The following is a 27634-nucleotide window of genomic DNA, read 5'->3' on the forward strand; positions in this document are numbered from 1 at the left end:
ATCTGGGCTTGTAAGGTGATGAAGAAAACCCCCAAGAAACCGAACTGACCCAAGAGGAAGACGCTGCCACTTAAGAAATCGTCTCTGTTAAGTGCGAGAAGACACAAAATAGAACTCCGAAAGAGTTCAGCTGCATGAATCTGCAGGTAACACACCAAGGATGAAATGCGACTGAGCTGTAATCCGATTATTTGAAGCATGCAAAGGCAGCCTCAACGCTCAAAGCGTGAGTGATTGAAGGTACACAAAGGCATAAAAAGCCCTGTTGTTAGAAACCAAAATACACAGTAGCAGGCAAGCTCTGAGACCAGCCTTGACTCCAAAAGCTAATTGTGAACGCAGGAGGTTTCGATACCGAAAAGAAAGCGTGCAACACTTGACACCGAACAAAAGGCCCTCAACATTGGGGTTGGAATGGAGGCCTGTCTGAGTTGGAGAAAGTGGTTTAATGACTTTCTGAACCCTTTGTAATCCTTCTCAAATCTTTGAGTAAAAAAGCCAGTGAAGAAGACCCCACTGAGATGGAGACTTCAACCACACAAGAACCCCCGGAAAAGGCAGAGGAGGAGGAATTCTTTGAGTACGAAGAGGAAAGGGAAGAGGACCAGTTTGGTCAGGAATACTTTTAGGGACAAGAACTTACAGTGTGCCTAGATATATACACAGATTCCACCAAAGAAGATGGCTGCTTTTACCTATCCAAACCTTAACCACCAGACAACATTGTGGTATACTGTTGCGTAGGTTCTGATTATTTTAATGAGCCTACTGGATTTGGGCGGCAGAATCACTTGTACTGCGGGGACTGAGTCTGATCCCGCACCATGTGACACTTGTCGGTCTAATCCGGGTTTTTTCTGGCTAACTAGCAGTGCCTCATCTCCACCCACGAGCAGGGATGATTGGGGCAACCGGCCGCATGACATACATGACTCCTCAGGAGAATCGTGGTCACTCAGATCTCATCCGTTTCTCCCAATTACATTAGTCTCACGTATGCGAGGACAATCAGAGGCAGAGTAAAGTTCAATAAGTAACTGCATCTTAGATAATAAAGCATGTATTGCAATAACTAGGATGATTAAACACAATAAGATTAAAATTGTAACAAGGGGAGTAAAACACAAGAATAACGCCACCATACTGACACTAAGGTTTGTAGGGATAGTTCCTACCTAAGCTATGTTAGAGCACAGCAAGTTGAGCTCTAATTCTACCATTCAGGTTCCCCCTGGGAAGACATCATTCCTCATACCTGAGCAAAAGGCCTGTAGTCTACATAAGCAGCTGTAGCGAAGTGATCAGCAATCAGCACTCAGTCATGGTCATCTGGCTGGAATCTCCCTCTAACGTACATGGGTCGATGTAGTGTTTTTATAATAAAACATCTGATGTTCCAAGGAAGGGTCTCCACGTAAGAGTGTGTATGTTTCTGTGAACGTTGGAGACAAAGCATACCACTTTTGCTGGCACCTTATCTTACTACAGCCTTGAGAAAAGCATAGAGTGAAAGAAAATGTCTTGTTTAAGAACGTGGTTCTAACCTAGGTGAAGAACAGCTAGATAGAGAAAATAAAACAAGACTGCAAATGTGGCTAATGTTAAAATTATAGAACAAAGCTAAATAAAGTATATCTGAGTTAAAGTGCACAGTAGCAGGCCTAGTTTGCCTAAATAACATGTACAAAACTATAGCTACAATGGCTACACAACAATACAACACCTTAGTAAAGAGGGCAGCAAAAACTTAAGCGATGCAACTTGAGGCGCAACACAGATTTCTGCTTCTTTCTGGAAACACTTCTGCCTTCACAGAAGAAAAAACTGTATCTTCTCATGCTGTCCAGTGTCCTGGATCAAGGAATGGAGTCCTTCAGAGGTCCAGGTGCATCAATAGTGGTGGCACTAAGGATAGAAAAGAAATACAACCACTCTACTTGAGACCCAGCTCACATCAAGGGCAATGTGGTTGCGAATTCCCTCATAGTCACAACTTAATGGAAAAGGGCCAGCGCACAAACGGCACCCCTCCTAATAGGGAGAGCAAGTGAGAGAACATCGTGGGTCAAAGGGGTGCAGTGGTGCATCCTCAACTCTAAAGATCTGCTAAATAGGTATGGCCAATCACAGTGGGACAAAATGGAGTACTTAATGCAGCATCCTTCTGAAATATACAAGAAGAGAGCGAAGACTGTCATTCAGGAAGGCAAAAACATTGCCAGTGTCTGCCTAAAATCTTCACTCCATGTGGTAGACACATCCAGCAGGCAGGTGTGTGCTACCACCATTGCGAGAAGACATACCATGCTAAGCTTGTCAGGGTTTAAGCAGGAGGTGCAGTCTCAGTAATAAATAAGGCTTTCACAGGGGACAGTCTCTTCAGCAGCACAGCCAACTATGCATTACAACTTAAGATGAAAAGTAACATGCCACAAACTCTTTGTGGGCTTTACAGTTTAGAGGCCTTTTTTGGGGAAGTTATACCCTGATAGAGAACACCCATAAGGGGAGGATCACAACCTTCAACATCACACTCCTCCATCACACCCCTTCATCACACCACCCAGTTGTTCACCAAGAACACCATTGCTTTGGCCTTATACGTCCCAAGCAAGACACACCTTTTCTTGTACATCCTGAAGAAGAGGAGATGCCCGATGAGGGTCAGGATGCCTCCAGCAAGTGACTGTCCAAAATGAACTCTTCTACACAAAACACCTTGAGGAAGAAAGATAAGAGGGTCCACCCAGAAGTGGAAGAAAATCACCTCTCCCAAATGGATATTGACCTCCAACATGGTTACTGCATAGAACTGATAAGTAAATCTCCACCAATCAATCTTCGATCAAAAACCTGCAACAAAGAAGAGCTGCATCTACAGGAAGAAGTCACCATCCTCTTACTTAAGAAATCAATAGAACAAGTACCTTTAAAGGAAAAGAACCAAGGAGTTTGCTCAGTTTATTTCCTCTTATCAAAACCAAACAAGCTACCTAGACCATACTAGACATAAGAGTGCTGAACAGGTTTATAAAGACGCATATTCAATACGACAACACTGCAGACCATTCCACACTTAAAAAACAAGGGACTAAATGGTGACTGTGGACCTCAAAGATACCTCCCTGCTCATACTAGTGAACAGCATACAAAAGAAAGTTACTAAAGTCACCTGTGGAGACATGGATATATGTCCAGCTGTATTTAGACAATTGGCTGGTAATGGTGAAATTGTTCAAACAGTGCCAGATCATTATACAGACGGTGATGAGTACACTCCACAAACTAGGCTTCTCCCTTAGCTTGGAGAACTCCTCCCTAATTCCAGGAAAGATGATGATTTTCCGTGGGGCTAGACTAAATTCCTTGGAAGGGAAAGTCCTCCCACTAGCAAAGAGCGGAGACACTGATAGAGTAAGCTAGTCTCTACAAGAAGGACCAACTTCTGATTGTGAGAACAATGGAGAAAAGTATGGCCATGCCCATGCAAGACTCCTTATGAAACCACATTGAGTGGATACAGCAGCAATTGTCACAGGTAACAGAGTTTGGAGGATCTAGAGGTTGTCACAGAATAGCCAGGGGGACACAGTGGTGGAATGCAAACATCATTACAGTGGGAAGATCATTTGAACATCAAACTCCCTTTGTAACCATCATAATGGATGCATTCCACAAAAGGTGTGGAGCCCACATGGGATTGCTGAACCTCAGAGGCTTATGGAACCTCAAGGAAGTGGTGAAAGATATAAATGTTAGCACTAAAAACTATCCTGCTAGCCCTTAAAGCCTTCACAACAAACATGGGTTGAAGAACAGTTCAGGTACAGAGACAACATGATCACCATGTTCATTCGCAACAGGTCCTTAAACATCTCAAGTGCTGTCTGAACAAGCACAGGACATATGAAAGTGGTCTGTTCAAAAGAAAAGTAGTGATGATTTTCCATGCTGGGGTGCAGAACCGGTATGTGGACAGGCAAACTCTTGAAACGGGTAGGAGCAAAGCTACAACCAGTGTAGAACATCTTTTGTAAATGAGTCACAACACACACAAACCTATTAACAACTCTGGCGTGTGCAAAATGCCAAAACTTTGCATTCATTATCCACACCACTGGTTGATGGGGACTTCCCTATCAATAGATGGTCAATGGAATTTGCCCATGAATTCCCCCAATTCCATTGATACTACTCGTGCTACAGGATTACAAGCAAGCACAAGCGATTCATTGCACCTCAATGGGCAAGGCAAATGTGGTTTTCAGCCCCGCTTGAGGTGGTACAGAACAGGATTGTGGCTGACGGCTCATCATTAATTTTTGACAATCAAAAAGGGATCATGTATGCCATCCACAGGCAAACCCCCTGAGTCTGGAGGCATGACTTCTGGAGTCATAGGGTTCATACTTGTTCGCCTACCGTTGAGGGTCATGGAGGTACTTGGATAAGCTACAAGACCCACTACAAGCAAGTGGTACACCAAAGAGTGGAGCTGATTTATGCACTAGTATACCAGGATAGGGCTTAGTAAAAGCTGGGCACAAGACCCTTCAGTAATCCGGTACCTCACATACTAGATGGGACATTCCTACGCCTCACACACCAGTCACCAAAAGGTTCCTGAAGGACCAGAGAGAAGACCTGGTCAGCTCTAGCACCTTTGTTGAACCTCACCCTAGTGCTGACACAACGTATGAAAACCGCCCTCTGAGCTCTTGATTAATGTGGGATTCAAATTCTTAACTCTTAAAACAGATTTCTTAGGTACCGTCACACTTCTGTGGAGAGATATTTAAATGCAGGCTCTCACAGTGCAGAAATCTTACCTACAAAAACACAAGGACAGAGTGGTAATCAGAACACACCCACAGTTTCTACCTAAAGTATTATCGCACTTTCATGCCAACCAAGCGTTGCAGTGACTCGCATTATTCCAACAGCCTAAATCACATGATAAAAGTACCCTGTCAAAATTGGTTGCAAGAAGAGCTGTTAAGTATTATCTGCTGAAAACAAAAACAATCAAGAAAGGGAACCAGTTCTTCATTTCTTTCGGCCCAGCAAGCATGTATTTGTCAGTCAATAACAAAACTATCACTACCGCTAGTAGCCTAGACAATACAGACATGCAACAATATAGCTTGAGTAACACTGTGACAAAAAAAGGGCACATTTTACCAGGAAAAATGGATCAACAGTAACTTTCATTTCTAACGTATACATAAATAATAATCACATTTTGGCGACATGGTCTTCCATACACACCTTCACAAAACATTTACTGCATGGACAATCAAATGGAAGAGAATACTGCTGCAAAATCAGTGCACATTATATGATTCCAAAGAAGTTGTACTCTGCAAAATGAAATGGTTAGTTACCTTTAGGGGTAATTTTGCAGCTTGAAGAATTTTTGGGATTCACATGCGACCCTCTTCCCTCCCCAGAACCAGGTGAATTTGCAAATGAGGTAGATAGAATTAAATTCTAAAGGAAAAAGGTGGAGCCATAAACACAAGGAAGTTGGCCAAGGGGAAAGAAAAATCTGAAGGTGGTGACCACATCTAGGGTCTTCAGGGATGTACATCTGAAACCCTGCAAGAAAGGACATAGCATTGTATGGTTGACTCCACCCACAACCAAAAATTGAAAACTGAAAGGACTAAAAGACAATTTTAGACCCAACTACTAAATGATGGAATAGTGCACATCATGTGAATCTAGGAAAATAGTCAATCAGCAAACTACTCCTATAGGTAAGTAAGCATTTCCTTTCTCTGCTATAGTAAAGCCCAGTCCTTTCTCAATTCCTCTGTTGTGGTCACTTCCCTGATAGACACTATAAGTACCCACCTTAGAAAATTTTAACTGGTTTCAGGGTGGCCACCAGGGCTCGGAGCCAACGAAAACTGACCAGCAACTGCAAGAAGATCCTTCTCCATTATTTCAGCAGTCTTCGAACTTTTAAACATATCAGGCTTCCTCTTTGGCTGAAAGAAGACCGCCTTGGCCACAACAGTAGTTTAAGTACTGGCTCCCTCGACCCACACTTTGTTCATCATTTTCGCATAACACCAAAGAGGGCTGTCCAATAGGAACAAGAAAGGTGAGAAACTGCTAGGATTGGAACTGATGTGGGGTTGCTATTCTTCTTCCTGACTGGGTCCAAATCCGGAAGCACTGTGGAGTCACCTTACTCCTTTCCTTATTGAGAAAAGGAAGATTTACCTGCCTGAGATGAAACCTGGACTGCACCTGCAATGAGGAGTGACCTAATGTATGGGAAGAGTGCCATGGCCCAGCTGCCTGGAAGGACCTGCCTGCATACAATTTGATGGAATCACACTATCCTGGAGCCACGAGCTCATTCCTGCCCAGCTATCAAGAAGAGACACAGAAACATTTGACTCAAGCAGCTGCTATTCCTTCAGGCTTAGAGGAAGTGAGCCTGCTCTGTCACGAACCTTCCTTGTGCTTGTGGGATGTCAGGGTTTACCTCCCTCAACATCCTTTGGGACCCCATAATCAGCCTGTTTGTGTCCATCCTATTGACTAGGAAGATTTCCCTCTTTCCTGAACCTTTGATACAATCTAGCTGCAGCGCAGATTCCCGGTGCCAATTGGGGGTGCCCCTAAACAGCCAGGGCTCCCACCACCATAAAAATCTAACCATTATAGCTCCCAGGTTAAAGGCCCCTGCATCTCCATCATCACCTAAAGGGAAATCTAGTTGGTACTATCACACTAGCCAGCCTGTAACCCCAAATAAATTCCAGAAGACTGCCGGACAGTTTCCTACTAGACACTTATGGCCAGACATTTGGTCAACCCCAGGCCTCACCCAAGGATGCTTGGAAGTACCTAGAATGAATTCTTCCAGGGCAGGATCTTGCGTTGGTTGGGTGGTGGACCAGTGAATTTTGTTTACATTGCTAAAATTCCATTTGCTCAAATCATTGGCATTGTCTCAGATAGCCCGTCTTTCTCTTTTGACACTTCTGCTTCATTGGATAATAGCAACAACTGAAATCCTTCTAGACTCTACACGGTCCCTCCAAATATCCTCTAATTTTGGTTAACAATAGCAATAGGTCTCTGTTCTAATCGGATATTTAGTGCTTATTATGTAGGAGCATAACACAAGTGTGCATTTGTTCCAAGGCAGACAAGGTGCTAGGCACTTAAGTGTTCTCTGTAGGGCATAGGTGTAAGTGTATACTTACTAATGTAATGTTAAAATCCTTCTTAGTTTGTCAAAAGTACTGGCTACACATTCAATTTATTAACTGTGAACTAAGACTAAGGGTGTTCAAGATGATGCATGCCTTAGCACTCCAACGCTCTGTAGTTCGACAGAAATGCTTTCTTTTTAAAGATGGTTGCTCTGAGAGAATGGGTAAAGAGGTTTTTGGGGCATCCAGTTTTTTTTTTTCCTTGTAGTATAATGGAAGGAAGAAGAGTTCCTGACTGGAGTTCTCTGAAAGTCTTATTTTACGGTGTTCTATTTGGTTGAACCTGCTGTGTCTGAAAAACTTTTCTGTATATCTAGCATGCTAGTCGGTTCACACAGAGTTTTATGAGAAAGGTTTACGTTGCGTGGCCCTCGTTATAAAGATGTGTGATCTCTTGATCTTATGACCTCTCGGTTCCTAACCCCCCTAACATCATCTACAGTGTACGACTTTGATAATACTGGAGAGCCAACCGCTTGACAGAAGTACCCTCGATACCCAACTGCTACATTGGTCATCTTAGGGCAGTAGTGGGCAGCAACACGAGCCACAGGGCATACTGCCCATTAACCAATGACTGTTCTTGGACCCTAGAAAAAGGCATTACAGTTTTTGCCATAGTCTCCTTGTACTATGGACCGATGCCTAGAAGTAACTGTGTTCAGAGTTTGTGAAAGAAGCATTTTTACTAATCAGTGATTTAAAAACTCTACTTTTTTCTTAATTTGTACTACAGTATTTCATCTGCTTCTTTCTTTTCTGCTATTGACACTTTGTCAGTTTCCTATCTTAAAAGCAAACTAAATTGTAATAGGAGTGAAGTGTAAATGATTGCCCCCAGCAGGCATAAATATTTTTGCAAGTGTGCTTCTGATTTAATAGGACTATTCCAATTGATGTATGAACACATCTGTATGAGATCATAAAGGCCGAGGTAAGTAATTTTTGTTTAGTTGCAGAGTTATAACTAACTGTCTCTAATTTCTTTTAGATTGCCTGATAAATGTACAAATGGAAGTTCGACTGAAGAGGAACCGTCATCTGATGATGAAATGGAATGGAGTGGTAGCAATATCCCTTTAACAAATCTCTCTATACCTCAGTTAGATGGCACTGCTGATGAAAACAGTGGTAGGTACTCTAAAAAAGAAAAAATGGGTCTTTCTGTACAAAAAATGCATCTTTAACACAATTATTGGTGGCAGCAGATGTTAGCTAGGCTGCAGATGTTAGCTATTGTCATTTTGTCATATAAACTTTGTCACTATGCTTAGGATGTTAGATGACAGCAATTGAAATAAGTTAGGAGACAATGGAGGAAAATAGATAAGTGCATGTGCCAGACTTCAGTTCTTTGGCACTATTTGAAGTAGACCTAGCATATCTTAGTATTTAAAAAAAAAAAAGATTTTTGAAATGAGGGCCAGATTCCTGTTCTCAGTTACTTGAACTAGAAGGACTTTTAATTTCCCTCTTTTTGATTATTGATGCTCATCCACCCTCCCTGGACTATAGCCTGGCCATAGTGAGTGCCTTCCGGCCACACTTATAAGATTGGGGGCATTATTTTTCTGGCAGAATGTTTTGGCCACTTCCTAACCAGCTTAGGGCCTTTCCTTTCCCAGTCATCTTCCTCTTCTTTTTTCTTCTGCATAATAGTGACATTACTTTCAGTGGGAACATTTAGGTTCCTCCTTGTGAGTCTGCCCTATATTTGCGTCTAGCCTGTGTATATACTCCTTTTGAATTCATTCAAGGTTTTGTAGTTACTTTTTGCAATAATTCTTCCTTTGGATTTGTGTTGTATGTTTTATGTACTCTTGTGTAGTTTGTCACCAGTTTTTCATATTTGTTCAATGTGCCATGTCTACTGTAAGCTGTTTCCCTTTGACACCTTTCAGGACCCACACTATCTTCTGCCAAGCTCAAACTTACCAGAATGCCCTTTTTCCCAGACTTCATTTGTTCCACTGTTTCAGTTTGACACTTATAGCTTTCAGTGCTGCAGCTCTTTTGTTCCTCCAGGTGATTGCCCCTTTCTTTGTATATGATGCTCAACAAACTACTTTTCTCCCCAAGAGGCTGATCCTGTTGTGCCTTGGTTCTTAAACAAGTCAGTTTATCTATTCATTTTTTTATTTATTGCTTCAGAGTAGAAAATCATGTTAAAGCACCAAGAAGTGAAAATATGCCCTGTCCATTAAGCAAGCAGCTTTCATATCCTAGCATGCCTTGTACACGTAACAAAATGTCTTCTTAAACATACTCTAGCTATGATGTCATCCTGCAAGCCAGGTCCTATATCTGGATGTTCGTGGAAGATCTACACCATGACCCGGGATTTTGGAAGTTATCTTCCCGACTCCTGTATTCAATTAATTCTGTGGCTTAGCATCCCTGAAGAATATAAGCAAATTCTGTCTCTAGCAAGGACAATTGCCACGAAGAAAACCTATGCAGCGAAGTGCATATGGTTCTGCATATGGTGCACCACTAATGTTTTTCACTGACTCACGGTTCAGAAATTCTGTTCTCTTTCAAACTTTTCTCATACCGTCGGAATTGTTTTGAATGCGGTTTCCTTCTGCACTCGAGCCGATAGTACAGCCAGGATCAAGTAAACGCCCTTTTGGGCGCTGGCGCCCTCTTAGAGCCTGTTCGGGCCTATTGCGTCATAGGCTAATGGATCGGACTCCATTCCAATTCTGTCCTCTGTGCCACGCCAAGTTTCCATACACCGACCAGCACTTGGTGCATAATCTCTGCCTTTCTCCAGAACATTGAGAACACCTCTGAACTGAGTCGACGTCCAACACCATCAGATCTGAAAAAGTATGCTCTGCTTTGGAGCTGAAACCTTGGCTACCAGCTTTGGACCCGAAATATCTCAGTCCAACTTCGGAGCCGAAAAAAACATCTTAAACCGAAGAAACACAGCTTTCAACTTGAATGAAGCATGTGCCCAAGACCTTTACCGAACATTCCTCTAAAAGCAAAAAACATTCTTCAGTGCATCAAATGGAGGACTCAGACACTCAACCCATTTTGGAGGTTATTGACAGCAAACAAAGGAGAATTCAAATCCAGAAAGAGAGTGGAAAAACTATTACTTCTCTGCCTCCACAGTCTAGAAGGAAGTTAACATTCCAGGAAACTATGGTTACTGCCCCACCACTGGCAAAAATCTACAAGCAAAAAGAAAACCCAAAACAGGTTGAGCTTTCTCCACCACATTCACCGCAAATTTCCTTTTCACCACAACCTCCGACTCCACCACCACCTTCACCGTCACACTCTCACACTTCCTCACAAAAAGAAGAAAGGGATGATTCTAGTTCCACCATAGATCCATGGGATATGTACAATTCAGATCCTATCCCATTTAACGATCCAGATTTGTATCTCAACAGACCATCTCCACCTGAGGATAGTACAGCATACAACCAACTTATCTCCAGAGCAGCTGCATACCATGGAGTACAAATGCATGCAGAACCTTTAGAGGAGGAATTCCTTTTAAATACCCTGTCCTCAACTCATAAGCAATACCAGTGTCTACCAATGCTTCCTTGTTTTCTCAAACATGCAGACGAAAATTTCAAAGAACCAGTTAAAGCTAGGGTTTTAACACCAAGAACTGACAAAAAATATAAACCTGCACCAACAGACCCAATGTACATCTCACATCAATTACCACCAGTTTCTATTGTGGTCAATCCAGCCAAGAAGCGTGCCAATAGTCAGTCTTTTGGGGATACCCCCTCAAACCTCTGAGAAGGAAAGCCGTAAATTTGATGTGGCAAGGTAAAGGGTGCCAATACAAGCAGCCAACCAATGGCGTATTGCCAATTCCCAGGCCCTGTTAGCATGATACAACAGGGGAAATTGGGATGAGATGCAAGAATTCTTGCAATATCTCCCCAAAGAACACCAAAAAAGGGTGCAGCAAATTGTAGAGGAAGGTCAGGCCATCACAAATAATCAAATTAGGTCTGCCCTAGATGCAGCTGACACTGCAGCTAGAGAAATTAATACCATAATTACTATTAGGTGACATGCATGGTGGAGGTCCTCCGGTTTCAAACAAGAGATACAGCAGGCAGTCCTTGATATGCTATTTAATAAACAGCTTTTTGGACCAGAGGTGGACACACCCATAGAAAAACTCAAAAAAGATTCTGACACAGCAAAAGCCATGGGAGCTCTTTATACTACACCATTTTGGGGTTCCTTTCGAAAACCACAATTTTAGGGAGGATTTAAAACCCAAACTATAGAGGCTTCCACCGCCTATTCAAAGCAAGGCCAGCAGTATTACGCAAGGGAGTCATTCAGAGGCTCTTACAGAGGACAAACTTTCAGGTCCAGAGGTAAATTCACAGCCTCAAAGGGTGCTTCAGCATCCACAAAACAATGACTTCCCAAACATTCCACAGCACCATACGTCTCCTGTGGGAGGAAGACGGCAACAATTCCATTCTTACTGGCAAAACATTATTACAGATCAATGGGTAAACTCAATTATCTGCAATGGTTATTGCCCAGACCTCATCTGTACTCCACCAAACAATCCACCTCATTCTCACAGACTCTGTCCAGAGCACACTATTCTATGAAAACAAGAGGTACAATCTCTACTACTCAAGGAGGCAATAGAAATGGTTCCCATCTCATAGCAAGGAACAGGAGTATATTCCCTATACTTCCTTATACCAAAAAAGGATGGTACTCTCAGTCCCATTCTCGTTCTCAGGCCTCTAAATCTATATATCCTGTCAGATCATTTTTTACATGGTCACTGTACAGAATGTCATTCCCTTGCTATAAAAACAAGATTACATTTCATCATTAGACCTAAAGGATGCTTACTTCCACATTCCTATACACCCAGCTCACCGCAAGCGTCTAAGGTTCATAATAGCAGGCAAGCACTATCAATTTAAGGTACTACCCCTTGGGGTAACAACAGCATGCAGCATACGTCAGAAGGCAACACATACATGTCTTCCTTTATCTAGACCACTGGTTAATGAAATCCGGGTACTATTCCAAACTGCCAACAACACACACAATATATAATGGATACCCTACACAAATTTAGGGTTCACAATCAATTAGCAGAAATCTCACCTTCAGCCAGCACAAATTCAATCTTATTTAGGAGCAATTCTGAATACTCAGTCAGCATTAGCCTACCCAAATCCACAACGGATACAAGCGTTTCATTCCCTCATATCCCAATTACAGACCAATCAAGCTTACATGGTAAGATTTATCATAAAACTATTAGGAATGATGGCATCATGTATAGCAATAGTGCGTGCCAAATGCACGTCTAAACATGAGACCACTGCAGCAGTGTCTCTCACGACAATGGTCTCAGGCACAGGATCAACTACATGATCTAGTGTTGTCAGACCGCCAAACTTTAAAATATCTGCAATGGTAGAATCACAACAACTTAGTAAACAGGCGGCCATTTCAGGACCCTGTGCCACAGACCATAATCACAACAGATGCATCAGTGACAGGTTGGGGAGCCCATCGCATCAACATGACAATACAAGGGGAATGGGACTCAATCCAGCAAACTTAGCACATAAACCACTTGGAATTACTAGCAGTGTTCTTAGCCATCAAAGCATTCCAACCACAGATCTTAAGCAAAATAGTCTTAATAAAGACAGACAACATGACAGCAATGTATTATCTGAAAAAACAGGGGGTACACACTCATCCCAATTATCCCTTCTAGCCCAAGCTATGGAAATGGGCAATTCACAATCCCATTCACCTGCTAGCGGAATACATCCCAGGGATACACAACCAGCTAGCGGACCTCCTAAGCGGGACGCAGCAACAAATACATGAATGGGAGATTCACCCACAAGTACTTCAATATTACTTTCAAATGTGGGGAACACCAAACATAGACCTTTTAGCAACAAGCGAAAACACAAAATGCCAAAACTTCTCATCCAGACACCCACACCCTCAATCCAAGTGCAATGCTCTATGAAGCAGCTGGTCAGGGATGTTTGCTTACGCTTACCCCCCCCCCCACCTCCTCCATTAATTCCGTTTCTAGTCAACAAGATGTGTCACACTTCCTTCACTATGATACTCATAGCTCCCACATCGGCACATCAACACTGGTACACAACACTGTTGAATCTGTCAGTAGTACCACATCGCAAGCTTCCAAACTGACCAAACCTGTTAACTCAGAACAGGGGGCAAATCAGGCATCCCAATCCCAGTGTGCTCAACTTGGCGATTTGGCTCCTGTGATCAAAGAATTTGGATACCTACAGCTTCCATTAGAATGTATGAACGTTATAAAACAAGCACGTAAACCGACAACCAGGCAGTACTACGCAAATAAATGGAAACTGTTTATATATTACTGCAAACCTAAAAATATTGATCCACTTAGAGCATCAGTACAGGATATTGGGGGTCATTTTGACCTCAGCGGTCTTTTGTCAAGACCGCTGAGGGACCACCGTGCTGAAGACGGCCAGTGGTGGCGGTTTTCTGCTCAGCGTATTATGACTGTTGGCAGCTCTCCGTCCTTTTTCAGACGGAGAGCCGCCAACAGCCATACTGGCGGTTGGCAGGGAAGTGGAGGTTGCTCCACCGCCACGTCAACAGAACACCGATTCAGTGTGGCGGTGTTCTGTTGACGGTGTGGTGTCGGCGGAGCAGCCCCCATGGATCCTGTCCCCTCCCGGAGGATCGACTGACCAGGTAAGTCGATCGTCCGTTAGGGGAGGGTGGCTGAGGGGGGGTTGTGTGCGTGCATGGGGGTGTGCGTGTGTGTATGTAGAGGGGGTGTGTGAGTGCGTGTATGCTTGTGGGGGGTGTTGTGAGTTTGGGAATGAGTGCGTGTATGACTGTAGGTATGTCTGTATGGTTGTGTGCGTGTATGTTTGAATGTGGGTGTGCGTGTCTGACTGTGTGTGGATGTTGGCATGTATGGTGGTGTGTGTGTGTGTATGTGTGTTGGTGGTGCGTGCGTGTCGTGTGTGAATGAGTGATGTGATGTCGGGGTGGGGAGGGGGGTCCTGCCACCTTTGGGGGGTGGCAGGGGTAGTGGGGGTGTAGGGGAGGGAGTTGGGGTGGGGGAGACCCCTATCAGTGCCAGGGAAGGAATTCCCTGGCACTGATAGTGCTTACCGCCATGGATTTCATGGTGGTTCCAAACCGCATGAAATCCATGGCGGTCAGCCGGGTCCAAATCCTTCCGGGCTGGAGACCCAGGTCTCCAGCCCAGCGGTAGTCTCCGCCCTAGCAGGCGGAACGTAGAAGCGGCGGATGACCATGGCGGTAACCGCCATGGTCATAATTGCAAAAATTTGACCGTCAGCCTGTTGGCGGTCTTACTGCCGCTTTTCTGCCGTCCGCCAGGGTCTTAATGACCCCCATCGTGTGTTATTTGCTTTATTTACAAAAAGCAAATCTTGCCTATTCATCAGTTAAAATTCATTTAACAGCAATATCAGCCAACCTCCAAAACAGATAACATACCACTCTGTCCCTGTCATAAAAGCATTTATGGAAGGGCTTAAATGAGTTATTCTACCTAGACTACCACCAGCTCCTGTATGGAATCTTAATATTGTGCTCACAAGACTTATGGGTCCATCATTTGAACCTGTGCACTCTTTATCTATTCAGTTTCTCTCATGGAAGGTTGCTTTCTTAGTAGAAATAACTTCCCTAAGAAGTCTAAGTGAAATTCAAGCATTTACTTTAGAAGATCCCTTCGTCCAAGTACACAAACACAAAGTAGTACTTAAGACAAATGCAAAATATTTACCTAAAGTGGTTTCAATCAGTCAGTCAAATTGCTAGTTTTCTTTACACAGCCAGATTCAGCTGCTGAAAGAGCTCTCCATACTCTTGATCTCAAAAGAGCTATAATGTTATACATAAACAGAACGAAAGACTTTAGAAAAACTAAACAACTTTTTGTTGCTTTCCAAAAACCTCATAAAGGTAATCCTATTTCAAAACAAGGATTAGCTAGATGTACTATAAAATGTATTCAAACCTGCTATCTCAAGACGAAAAGGCATCTTTTAGTAACTACAAAAGCACATTCCACTAGAGAAAAGGGTGCCTCAATGGCATTCATAGGAAATATACCAATGGCAGACATATGCAAAGCAGCCACATGGTCTACACCACACACATTCAGTAAACACCACTGTGTGGATGTGTTATCTCGACAACAAGCGAATATTGGTCAAGCAGTGCTTAAAAACACTATTTCAAACCACTTCAACTCCTAAGGGCTAACCACCGCTTACTTGGGAGGAGAACTGCTCTTCAGTCTATGCACAGAATGTGTATCTGCATCTACACATGCCATCAAACGGAAAATGTCACTTACCCAGTGTACATCTGTTTGTGGCATGTTGTGCTGAAGATTCACATGCGCCCTCCCTCCTCCCCAGGAGCCTGTAATCGTTGTAGTACTTAATCATATAAATATGTACATACATTGCATGGACATCCTCTTTACTTTCTATACATATTTGTACATACACAATTCACTCCTTACTTCATCCTCCTGCGGGAAAACAATCTAACAAAGTAGTCGATGCTCACGTGCACTATCACTGAGAGGAGGAGTCACGCAATCCTGTGACTCAAAAAGAAAAAAAAAAAAAAAGACTTCTTCAAAGAAAAACAACTTGGAACAGTCCGTGCCCAACACTAGTTGGCGATATATGCACAGCATCTGCAGCACTACATGCCACGACCAGATGTACACTGGGTAAGTGACATTTTCCACATATATATATATATATATATATATATATATATATATATATATATATATGTACACACTGTGAAAAAACTGATGTTATAGTTAGGAGTATTGATAGAAGATTAAAAAAAGTTGATATAATATAAATAAAAATAACATTTACAAACAAAAGTTAACACTGAAATTCACATTTTATAGTTTACAGAACTAACTACAACTTGTACCCCTGCTATGTCTTGAAAACCACAACTTTGATTAAATAATGTCTAACTTTCTGCCAAATTTGGTGTTATTCTGTTTGTGTTTTTTTGTTTAATTGCTCCCCAAATTCTCCTGTGGGAATTTACATAGGAAAACAGCATTTTGCACCATTCAACCCCTGTTCCCCACCACCACCCCAAAAGCTTTCCATAAAGTAAGCTGTTAATTAAACAAAAACGTAGGCTCTTCCTACGGATACTCTGACCTGGTGACTGTGGGCTTTGGTGAATGAATAATATCAACATACACTCGGACGCGAGTGCGTCTGTACCGTATTTTTGCAAGTCAAGCATTAGAATGTTAAATTGGCTGGTTACTGAATTGGAGACTGCACAGTAGAGGGCTTGGTTGAAGCGCAGGATATCGAAGCAGACCACACTTTCATTTTGTGAATTGTATGTGTGTATATCGCTCTCTCTCTCTCTCTCTCTCTATATATATATATATATATATATATATATATATATATATATATATATATATGTTCGATGGCATGTGTAGCTGCAGATACACATGGTTTGCACATCCCGCCATCTAGGGTTGGGCTCGGAGTGTTACAAGTTGTTTTTCTTCGAAGAAGTCTTTCGAGTCACGAGATCGAGGGACTCCTCCCCTTTCGGCTCCATTGCGCATGGGCGTCGACTCCATCTTAGATTGATTTTTTTCTGCCATCGGGTTCGGACGTGTTCCTTTTCGCTCTGTGTTTCGGTTCGGAAAGTTAGTTAGAATCTCGGAAAAATCGACGGTATTGTTTGCGTTCGGTATTGGATTAGTTACTACAGATCGACACTGATTTTTTAAAGAGCTCCGGTGGCCCTTCGGGGTTTTTTCGATCCCCCGTCGGGGCCTGGTCGGCCCGGTCACGTGTCTCTTCAAGGCTGATGGAACGGACCCCATTCCGCTTCTGCCCAAAATGTCACAACAAGTATCCGTATACAGATCAGCACCTGGTCTGCAACTTGTGTTTGTCTCCAGAACACAAAGAAGATACGTGTGAAGCCTGTCGAGCGTTTCGGTCGAGGAAGACATTAAGAGACCGCAGAGCGAGAAGACTGCAAATGGCGTCGGCGCCGACAGGACAAAGGCATTTGGAGGAGGAAGAGGAAAGCTTCTCCATCCAGGAGTCGGACTCGGACGAGCTCGATCCCGAAGAAACGCCTAAAACCGTGAGTAAGACGTCGAAACATAAAACTCACGAGAAGACCACAAAAGCCCAGGGGACGCCACCGCCAACAGGCCATGGCTTAACCCGTAAAATAGGTGACGACCATCGGCACCGAAAAAGGGCACGCTTGTGTCAAAGTCATCCGACTCCGGTCGAGATACCGGCACACAGCAATCTCGAGCCCGAGACAGCGGCTCCGAGCAAGTTCGGCACTGAGACAGCGGCACCAAAATGGGTCGGCAACGAGAGATCACGACGCCAAACATAACGAAAGTGTCGTCGGAGCCGAAAAAGGCTACAGAAAAGGTTTCCATTCCGAAACATCCAGCCTCGGAACCGAAAACAAGTTCCTACACAGAGGAACAGGGATTGTCCTCCCAAATGCAAGGGCATAAGTTCGGACAAGAACTAGAATAAATGGGGCCAGACTACACTCAAAGGAGGCTCCACATTCAAAAGGACACAGGGAAGATAAGCACTCTTCCCCCAATTACGATGAAAAGAAGACTTGCCTTTCAGGAAAAGGACAAGCAGCCACAGGCAAAGGTGGCAAGACAAACAACTCCGCCACCATCTCCACCACCATCAATGCACACATCACCGGTAGACACTCCACCACTGATGCAATCCCCAACGCATACTGCAATGAGTCAAGACGATCCCGACGCATGGGACCTTTATGATGCGCCAGTATCGGATAACAGCCCAGACTGTTACCCAGCGAGACCGTCCCCACCTGAGGACAGTACATCCTACACGCAGGTGGTCTCAAGGGCAGCGGCTTTTCATAATGTCACCTTGCATGCAGAACCGATTGAGGATGACTTTTTGTTTAATACACTATCCTCCACTCATAGCCAATACCAGAGCTTACCTATGATACCGGGAATGCTAAAACACTCAAAACAGGTGTTTCAGGAGCCTATGAAGGGCAGGGCCATAACTCCAAGGGTGGAGAAAAAGTACAAGCCACCGCCTACAGATCCTGTGTATATCACGCAGAAATTAACACCAGACTCTGTGGTAGTAGGGGCAGCTCGCAAGAGAGCAAACTCTCACACCTCGGGAGACACACCACCTCCAGACAAGGAGAGTCGCAAATTTGACGCTGCAGGAAAAAGGGTTGCAGCACAAGCAGCAAACCAATGGCGCATTCCCAACTCACAAGCACTTCTAGCAATATATGATAGGGCTCATTGGGACGAAATGCAGCATTTCATAGAACACTTACCCAAAGAGTTCCAGAAAAGGGCACAACAAGTGGTGGAGGAAGGACAAAGTATCTCAAATAATCAGATATGCTCAGCAATGGATGCAGCAGATACAGCTGCAAGGACAGTAAATACTGCAGTAACAATAAGGAGACACGCATTGTTGCGTACATCAGGATTCAAGCCGGAAATACAACAAGCCGTGCTGAATATGCCGTTTAATGGACAAACTTAAAAAATACACTGATACAGCCAAAGCCATGGGCGCACTCTACTCCCCACAGAGCAGAGGCACATTTCGCAAAACTCAGTTTAGAGGGGGGTTTCGAGGACAAGCTACAGAACCCACAACCTCACAAACAAGGCACACTTATCAAAGTCAATGTCAGCGGGGAAGTTTTCGGGGACAATATAGAGGGGGACAATTAAAAAAAAATAGGGGGAAGTTCCAAAGCTCCTCAAAACAAGCAGTGACTTCCAAGTCACAAATCTCCAACACATAACACCTGTGAGGGGGAGACTAAGCAATTTTTACAAACATTGGGAGGAGATAACAACAGACACTTGGGTACTGGCAATTATCCAGCATTGTTATTGCATAGAATTTCTCAGATTCCCTCCAAACATTCCACCGAAAACACACAATATGTCAAAACAACACATGGATCTTCTAGGACTAGAGGTCCAGGCATTGCTACAAAAAGGAGCAATATAATTAGTACCAATGTAACAAAAAGGAACAGGAGTTTACTCTCTGTACTTTCTCATACCCAAAAAGGACAAAACACTGAGACCAATATTAGATCTCAGAACATTAAATACCTACATCAAATCAGACCACTTTCACATGGTGACATTACAAGACGTAATCCCACTGCTCAAACAACAAAACTACATGACAACACTAGACCTAAAGGATGCATATTTCCATATACTGATACATCCTTCACACAGAAAGTACCTAAGATTTGTATTCCAAGGGGTACATTACCAATTCAAGGTGTTGCCATTCGGAATAACAACTGCGCCAAGAGTTTTTACAGAATGCCTGGCAGTAGTAGCTGCGCATATCAGAAGGCAGCACATACATGTGTTCCCGTACCTAGACGATTGGTTAATCAAAACCAACACACTAGAACGGTGTGTTCGATGGCATCTGTCGCTGTAGATACGCATGTTTTGCAATAGCTCGCCATCTGGTGTTGGGCCGGAGTGTTACAAGTTGTTTTTCTTCGAAGAAGTCTTTCGAGTCACGGGACCGAGTGACTCCTCCTTTTGTCTCCATTGCGCATGGGCGTCGACTCCATCTTCGATTGTTTTTTTTCCGCCATCGGGTTCGGACGTGTTCCTGTCGCTCCGAGTTTCGGAACGGAAAATTAGCTAATTTCGGAAGATTTTCGTCGGTATTGTTGCGTTTGGGATCGGCGTACTTAGATTCCACACCGCATCGAAGATCGAAGAGCTCCGGTGCCCTTCGGGGTAGTTTTTCGATCCCCCATTGGGGCCTGGTCGGCCCGACCGCGTGCTGAAGAACGCCGATGGAACGGACCCCGTTCCGTTTCTGCCCCAAATGCCACAATAAATACCCCTATACAGACCAACACTTGGTCTGTAACCTGTGCCTGTCACCTGAGCACAGTGAAGACACCTGTGTGGCCTGTCGTGCGTTCCGGTCCCGAAAGACACTCCGAGACCGTCGAGCCAGAAGACTTCAGATGGCGTCCGCGCCGACAGCCCACCGAGAGTTCGAGGAGCAGGAAGAGGAAGGTACCTTCTCGATCCAAGAATCGGACTCCGAAGGATTCGACGATACACAAACCGTGAGTAAGACGTCGAAAACCACACAGAGAAAGATTTACAAGGCCCAGGGGACGCCACTGCCATCAGGCCATGGCTCCACCCATAAATTCGGTGACCGACCGTCGGCACCGAAAAAGGCCCAAACAGTGGCGAGATCGTCCGACTCCGGTCGAGACACCGGCACGCAGCCTTCTCGGGACCGAGAAAGTGCTGGAGACAAGCCTCGACACCGAGATGCCGGTGTGGACACGGCTCGACGCCGAGACAGCGGCACCGAAGAAGATCGACGCCGAGAGGTTTCGGCCCCGAAAAAGAAAAAAGTCACCTCGGAGCCGAAAAAACACGCAGACAGGGTTTCGGTGCCGAAACAAACTGCAAGCGACCCAGCTTCAGGCTCTTATACAGAAGAGCACTCGCTAACCTCCCAAATGCAAAAGCATAGGTTTGAGGAAGAGCTACAAGCAACTGATGTGGACCATACACAAAAGCGTATCTTCATACAGCAGGGGACAGGAAAAATAAGCACCCTTCCCCCCATTAGAAGAAAGAGAAGGTTGGAGTTCCAAACTGAACAGACACCACAACCAAAAGTGGTGAAAAGAGTTACCCCACCACCCTCTCCTCCGCCCGTGATTAACGTCTCACCAGCACGAACTCCATCACACTCCCCAGCTCACACCACCATAAGCCAGGGTGACCAAGATCAAGACGCATGGGACCTATACGACGCCCCAGTGTCAGATAACAGTCCGGAGGCATACCCTACGAAGCCATCTCCACCAGAAGACAGCACCGCGTATTCTCAAGTGGTGGCTAGAGCAGCACAATTTCACAACGTAAGCCTCCACTCAGAACAGGTCGAGGATGATTTTTTATTCAACACACTCTCCTCCACCCACAGCTCATACCAAAGCCTGCCTATGCTCCCTGGTATGCTCCGGCACGCGAAAGAAATCTTTAAGGAGCCGGTCAAAAGTAGGGCAATCACACCAAGGGTGGAAAAAAAGTATAAGGCGCCTCCTACAGACCCGGTTTTCATCACTACACAGCTGCCACCAGACTCTGTTGTTGTAGGAGCAGCTAGGAAAAGGGCCAACTCTCACACATCTGGAGATGCACCACCCCCAGATAAAGAAAGCCGCAAGTTCGATGCAGCTGGAAAAAGAGTCGCAGCACAAGCTGCAAACCAGTGGCGCATCGCGAACTCCCAGGCACTACTTGCGCGCTATGACAGAGCCCACTGGGACGAGATGCAACATCTCATTGAACATCTGCCCAAGGACTTACAAAATAGGGCAAAACAAGTGGTTGAGGAGGGACAGACCATTTCCAACAACCAGATCCGCTCCTCCATGGACGCTGCAGATACAGCTGCACGGACAATTAATACATCTGTAACTATCAGAAGGCATGCATGGCTCCGAATGTCTGGATTTAAACCAGAGATTCAACAAGCAGTTCTCAATATGCCTTTTAATGAAAAAGAACTGTTCGGTCCAGAAGTGGACACAGTGATTGAGAAACTCAAAAAAGATACGGACACTGCCAAAGCCATGGGCGCACTCTACTCCCCGCAGAGCAGAGGGAATTACAGCACATTCCGTAAAACACCCTTTCGAGGGGGGTTTCGGGGTCAGAGCACACAAGCCAGCACATCACAAGCAACACCGTCCAGTTACCAGGGACAGTATAGAGGAGGTTTTCGAGGACAATATAGAGGAGGGCAATTCCCTTGAAATAGGGGAAGATTTCAGAGCCCCAAAACCCCTACTACTAAACAGTGACTCACATGTCACTCACCCCCTCCACACAACACCAGTGGGGGGAAGAATAAGTCATTATTACAAAGCATGGGAGGAAATCACTACAGACACTTGGGTTCTAGCAATTATCCAACATGGTTATTGCATAGAATTTCTACAATTCCCTCCAAACATACCACCAAAAGCACAAAATTTGACAACACACCATTCCAATCTCCTGGAGATAGAAGTGCAGGCACTATTGCAAAAGAATGCAATCGAATTAGTGCCAAACACACAAATAAACACAGGAGTTTACTCACTGTACTTTCTGATACCAAAGAAGGACAAAACGCTGAGAGCAATCCTAGACCTCAGAGTAGTGAACACTTTCATCAAATCAGACCACTTTCACATGGTCACACTACAAGAAGTATTGCCATTGCTAAAACTACACGACTACATGGCAACTTTAGACCTCAAGGATGCTTATTTCCATATACCAATACACCCATCGCACAGGAAATACCTAAGGTTTGTATTCAAGGGAATACATTACCAATTCAAGGTACTGCCTTTCGGATTAACAACCGCACCAAGAGTCTTTACCAAATGTCTAGCGGTAGTCGCTGCACACATAAGAAGGCAGCAAATACATGTGTTCCCATATCTAGACGACTGGCTAATCAAGGCCCATTCGTTAATACAGTGCTCAAATCACACAAATCATATCATACAAACCCTCTTCAAACTAGGGTTCACCGTCAATTTCACAAAATCCAAAATTCTGCCGCGCAAGGTACAACAATACCTGGGAGCCATAATAGACACATCAAAAGGAGTAGCCACTCCAAGTCCACAAAGAATTCGAAATTTCAACACCATCATACAACGCATGTATCCAACACAAAGGATACACGCAAAGATGGTACTACAACTCCTAGGCATGATGTCTTCATGCATAGCCATTGTCCCAAACGCAAGACTGCACATGAGGCCCTTACAACAGTGCCTAGCATCACAATGGTCACAAGCACAGGGTCACCTTCTAGATCTGGTGTTAATAGACCGCCAAACTTACCTCTCGCTTCTGTGGTGGAACAACATAAATTTAAACAAAGGGCGGCCTTTCCAAGACCCAGTGCCACAATACGTAATAACAACAGATGCTTCCATGACAGGGTGGGGAGCACACCTCGATCAACACAGCATACAAGGACAATGGAACGTACATCAAACAAAACTGCATATAAATCACCTAGAACTTCTAGCAGTTTTTCAAGCACTAAAAGCTTTCCAACCAATAATAGTTCACAAATACATTCTCGTCAAAACAGACAACATGACAACAATGTATTATCTAAACAAGCAGGGGGGGACGCACTCCACGCAGTTAAGCCTGCTAGCACAAAAGATTTGGCGTTGGGCAATTCACAACCAAATTCGCCTAATAGCACAATTTATACCAGGGATCCAAAATCAACTCGCAGACAATCTCTCTCGAGATCACCAACAGGTCCTCGAATGGGAAATTCACCCCCAAATTCTGAACACTTATTTCAAACTCTGGGGAACACCTCAGATAGACTTGTTTGCGACAAGGGAGAACGCAAAATGCCAAAACTTCGCATCCAGATACCCACACGAACAATCCCAAGGCAATGCCCTATGGATGAACTGGTCAGGGATGTTTGCTTACGCTTTTCCTCCTCTCCCTCTCCTTCCTTACCTGGTAAACAAACTCAGTCAAAACAAACTCAAACTCATATTGATAGCACCAACTTGGGCAAGGCAACCCTGGTACACAACGCTGCTAGACCTATCAGTAGTACCCTGCATCAAATTGCCCAACAGGCCAGATCTGTTGACACAGCACAACCAAAAATCAGACACCCAGATCCAGCATCGCTGAATCTAGCAATCTGGCTCCTGAAATCCTAGAATTCGGGCACTTACAACTTACCCAAGAATGTATGGAAGTCATAAAGCAAGCCAGAAGGCCATCCACCAGGCACTGCTATGCAAGTAAATGGAAGAGGTTTGTTTGCTACTGCCATATTAATCAAATACAACCATTACACACAACTCCAGAACATGTAGTGGGTTACTTGCTTCACTTACAAAAATCTAACCTGGCTTTCTCTTCCATTAAAATACACCTTGCAGCAATATCTGCATACCTGCAGACTACCTATTCAACTTCCCTATATAAGATACCAGTCATTAAAGCATTCATGGAGGGCCTTAGGAGAATTATACCACCAAGAACACCACCTGTTCCTTCATGGAACCTAAATGTTGTCCTAACTAGACTTATGGGTCCACCTTTTGAACCCATGCACTTCTGCGAAATACAGTTCCTAACCTGGAAGGTTGCATTTCTCATCGCCATTACTTCCCTAAGAAGAGTAAGCGAGATTCAGGCGTTTACAATACAAGAACCTTTTATACAACTACACAAGAATAAGGTCGTCCTAAGGACTAATCCTAAATTTTTGCCAAAGGTTATTTCACCGTTCCATCTAAATCAAACAGTGGAACTTCCAGTGTTCTTTCCACAGCCAGATACCGTTGCTGAAAGGGCACTACATACATTAGATGTCAAGAGAGCATTAATGTATTACATTGACAGAACAAAGAACATCAGAAAGACTAAACAACTATTTATTGCATTTCAAAAACCTCATGCAGGAAAGCCAATATCAAAACAAGGTATAGCCAGATGGATAGTTAAATGCATCCAAATCTGCTACCTTAAAGCTAAACGACAGCTGCCCATTACACCAAGGGCACACTCAACCAGAAAGAAAGGTGCTACCATGGCCTTTCTAGGAAACATCCCAATGCAAGAAATATGTAAGGCAGCCACATGGTCTACGCCTCACACATTCACCAAGCACTACTGTGTAGACGTGTTATCCGCACAACAAGCCACAGTAGGTCAAGCCGTATTAAGAACATTATTTCAGACTACTTCCACTCCTACAGGCTGATCCACCGCTTTTGGGGAGATAACTGCTTACTAGTCTATGCAAAACATGCGTATCTACAGCGACAGATGCCATCGAACTGAAAATGTCACTTACCCAGTGTACATCTGTTCGTGGCATCAGTCGCAGTAGATTCGCATGTGCCCACCCGCCTCCCCGGGAGCCTGTAGCAGTTTGGAAGTTACCTTCAATTATTTATATATGTATCATCTCAACCTTAAATAGGTGCATACTTAGTCACTCCATTGCATGGGCACTATTACTACAATTCAACTCCTACCTCACCCTCTGCGGGGAAAAACAATCGAAGATGGAGTCGACGCCCATGCGCAATGGAGACAAAAGGAGGAGTCACTCGGTCCCGTGACTCGAAAGACTTCTTCGATGAAAAACAACTTGTAACACTCCGGCCCAACACCAGATGGCGAGCTATTGCAAAACATGCGAATCTACTGCGACTGATGCCACGAACAGATGTACACTGGGTAAGTGACATTTTCATTACAACACACAAAGTACGTCATAAAAACCCTACACAAACTAGGTTTCCCAATCAACTACACAAAGTCACACCTTCAGCCGTGTCAGACACAGCAATACTTAGGGGCAACAATCGAGACAGCAAAAGCGATTGCCACTCCAAGTCCACAAAGAGTACAAGCATTTCACAATGTAATACAGGTCATGTATCCAAACCAAAGTATACAAGTCAAAATAGTAATGAAACTACTATGCATGATGTCCTCATGCCTAGCCATTGTCCAAACGCCAGATTGCACATGCTGCCCTTACAGCAGTGCCTAGCATCACAATGGTCACAGGCACAGGGTCAACTTCTAGATCTAGTGTTGATAGATCGCCAAACATACACCTCGCTTCAATGGTGGAACAATATAAATTTAAACCAAGGGCGGCCTTTTCAAGACCCAGTGCCTCAATACGTAATAACTACAGATGCCTCCATGATAGGGTGGGGAGCACACCTCAATCAACACAGCATTCAGGGACAATGGTACTCTCGGCAAAAACAGTTTCACATAAATCACTTAGAACTATTGGCAGTATTTCTAGCGTTAAAAGCATTTCAACCAATAATAACCCACAAACACATTCTTGTCAAAACAGACAACATGACAACAATGTATTACCTAAACAAACAGGGAGGAACAAACTCAACACAGTTGTGTCTCCTGACACAGAAAATATGGCATTGGGCGATACACAACCACATTCGCCTAATAGCACAGTTCATTCCAGGGATACACAATCAATTAGCAGACAATCTCTCTCGGGATCACCAACAGATCCACGAATGGGAGATTCACCCCCAAGTACTACACACTTATTTCCAAAATTGGGGAACACCACAAATAGACCTGTTTGCAACAAAAGAAAACGCAAAATGCCAAAACTTCGCATCCAGGTAGCCACAACATCAGTCTCTGGGCAATGCGTTATGGATGAGTTGGTCAGGGATATTTGCATACGCTTTTTCCCCCTCTCCCACTCCTTCCATATCTAGTAAACAAGTTGAGTCAAAACAAACTCAAACTCATACTCATAGCACCAACCTGGGCAAGACAACCTTGGTACACAACACTACTTACCTCTCAGTAGTGCCTCATATCAAACTACCAAACAGACCAGATCTGTTAACTCAACACAATCAACAGATCAGACAACCCAATCCAGCATCGCTGAATCTAGCAATTTGGCTCCTGAAGTCTTAGAGTTCGGACACTTAAAACTTACATAAGAATGTATGGAAGTCATAAAACAAGCTAGAAAACCAACCACTAGACATTGCTATGCAAATAAGTGGAAAAGGTTTGTTTATTATTGCCATAATAATCAAATTCAACCCTTACACGCATCTGCTACAGACATCGTAAGCTATTTGCTACATTTGCGAAAGTCAAAACTAGCTTTTTCATCCATTAAGATACATCTTACCGCAATTTCAGCTTACCTGCAAATTACCCACTCAACTTCACTGTTTAGGATACCAGTCATAAAAGCCTTTATGGAAGGCCTAAAAAGAATTCTACCACCAAGAACACCACCAGTTCCTTCATGGAATCTCAACATTGTCTTAACACGACTCATGGGGCCACCATTTGAACCCATGCACTCATGTGAAATGCAATATTTAACATGGAAAGTTGCATTTCTAATTGCCGTCACATCTTTAAGAAGAGTCAGTGAAATCCAAGCATTTACCATACAAGAAGCATTTATTCAAATACACAAACATAAAGTAGTTCTACGGACAAATCCAAAATTGTTACCAAAAGTCATATCACCGTTCCACTTGAATCAAACAGTAGAACTACCAGTGTTCTTCCCACAGCCAGATTCTGTAGCTGAGAGAGCACTACATACATTAGACATCAAAAGAGCGTTAATGTACTACATTGACAGAACAAAACACATTCGGAAAACAAAACAATT

At 43.9% G+C, this 27634-nt stretch overlaps 1 protein-coding gene across 4 annotated transcripts in view; it reads left to right on the forward strand.

Moving 5' to 3' along the window:
* The window catches only part of REV3L (REV3 like, DNA directed polymerase zeta catalytic subunit), a 948974-nt gene that overhangs the window by 459680 nt on the left and 461660 nt on the right, over positions 1-27634 (forward strand). For all 4 annotated transcript variants that reach the window (XM_069234598.1, XM_069234599.1, XM_069234600.1 and 1 more), the window contains exon 12: positions 8227-8366. In XM_069234598.1, the coding sequence (XP_069090699.1) occupies positions 8227-8366 (140 nt within the window). The remainder of the gene's footprint in view (positions 1-8226; positions 8367-27634) is intronic.

This window comes from Pleurodeles waltl, chromosome 5 (genome assembly GCF_031143425.1).
Source record: "Pleurodeles waltl isolate 20211129_DDA chromosome 5, aPleWal1.hap1.20221129, whole genome shotgun sequence".
NCBI lineage: Eukaryota > Metazoa > Chordata > Amphibia > Caudata > Salamandridae > Pleurodeles > Pleurodeles waltl.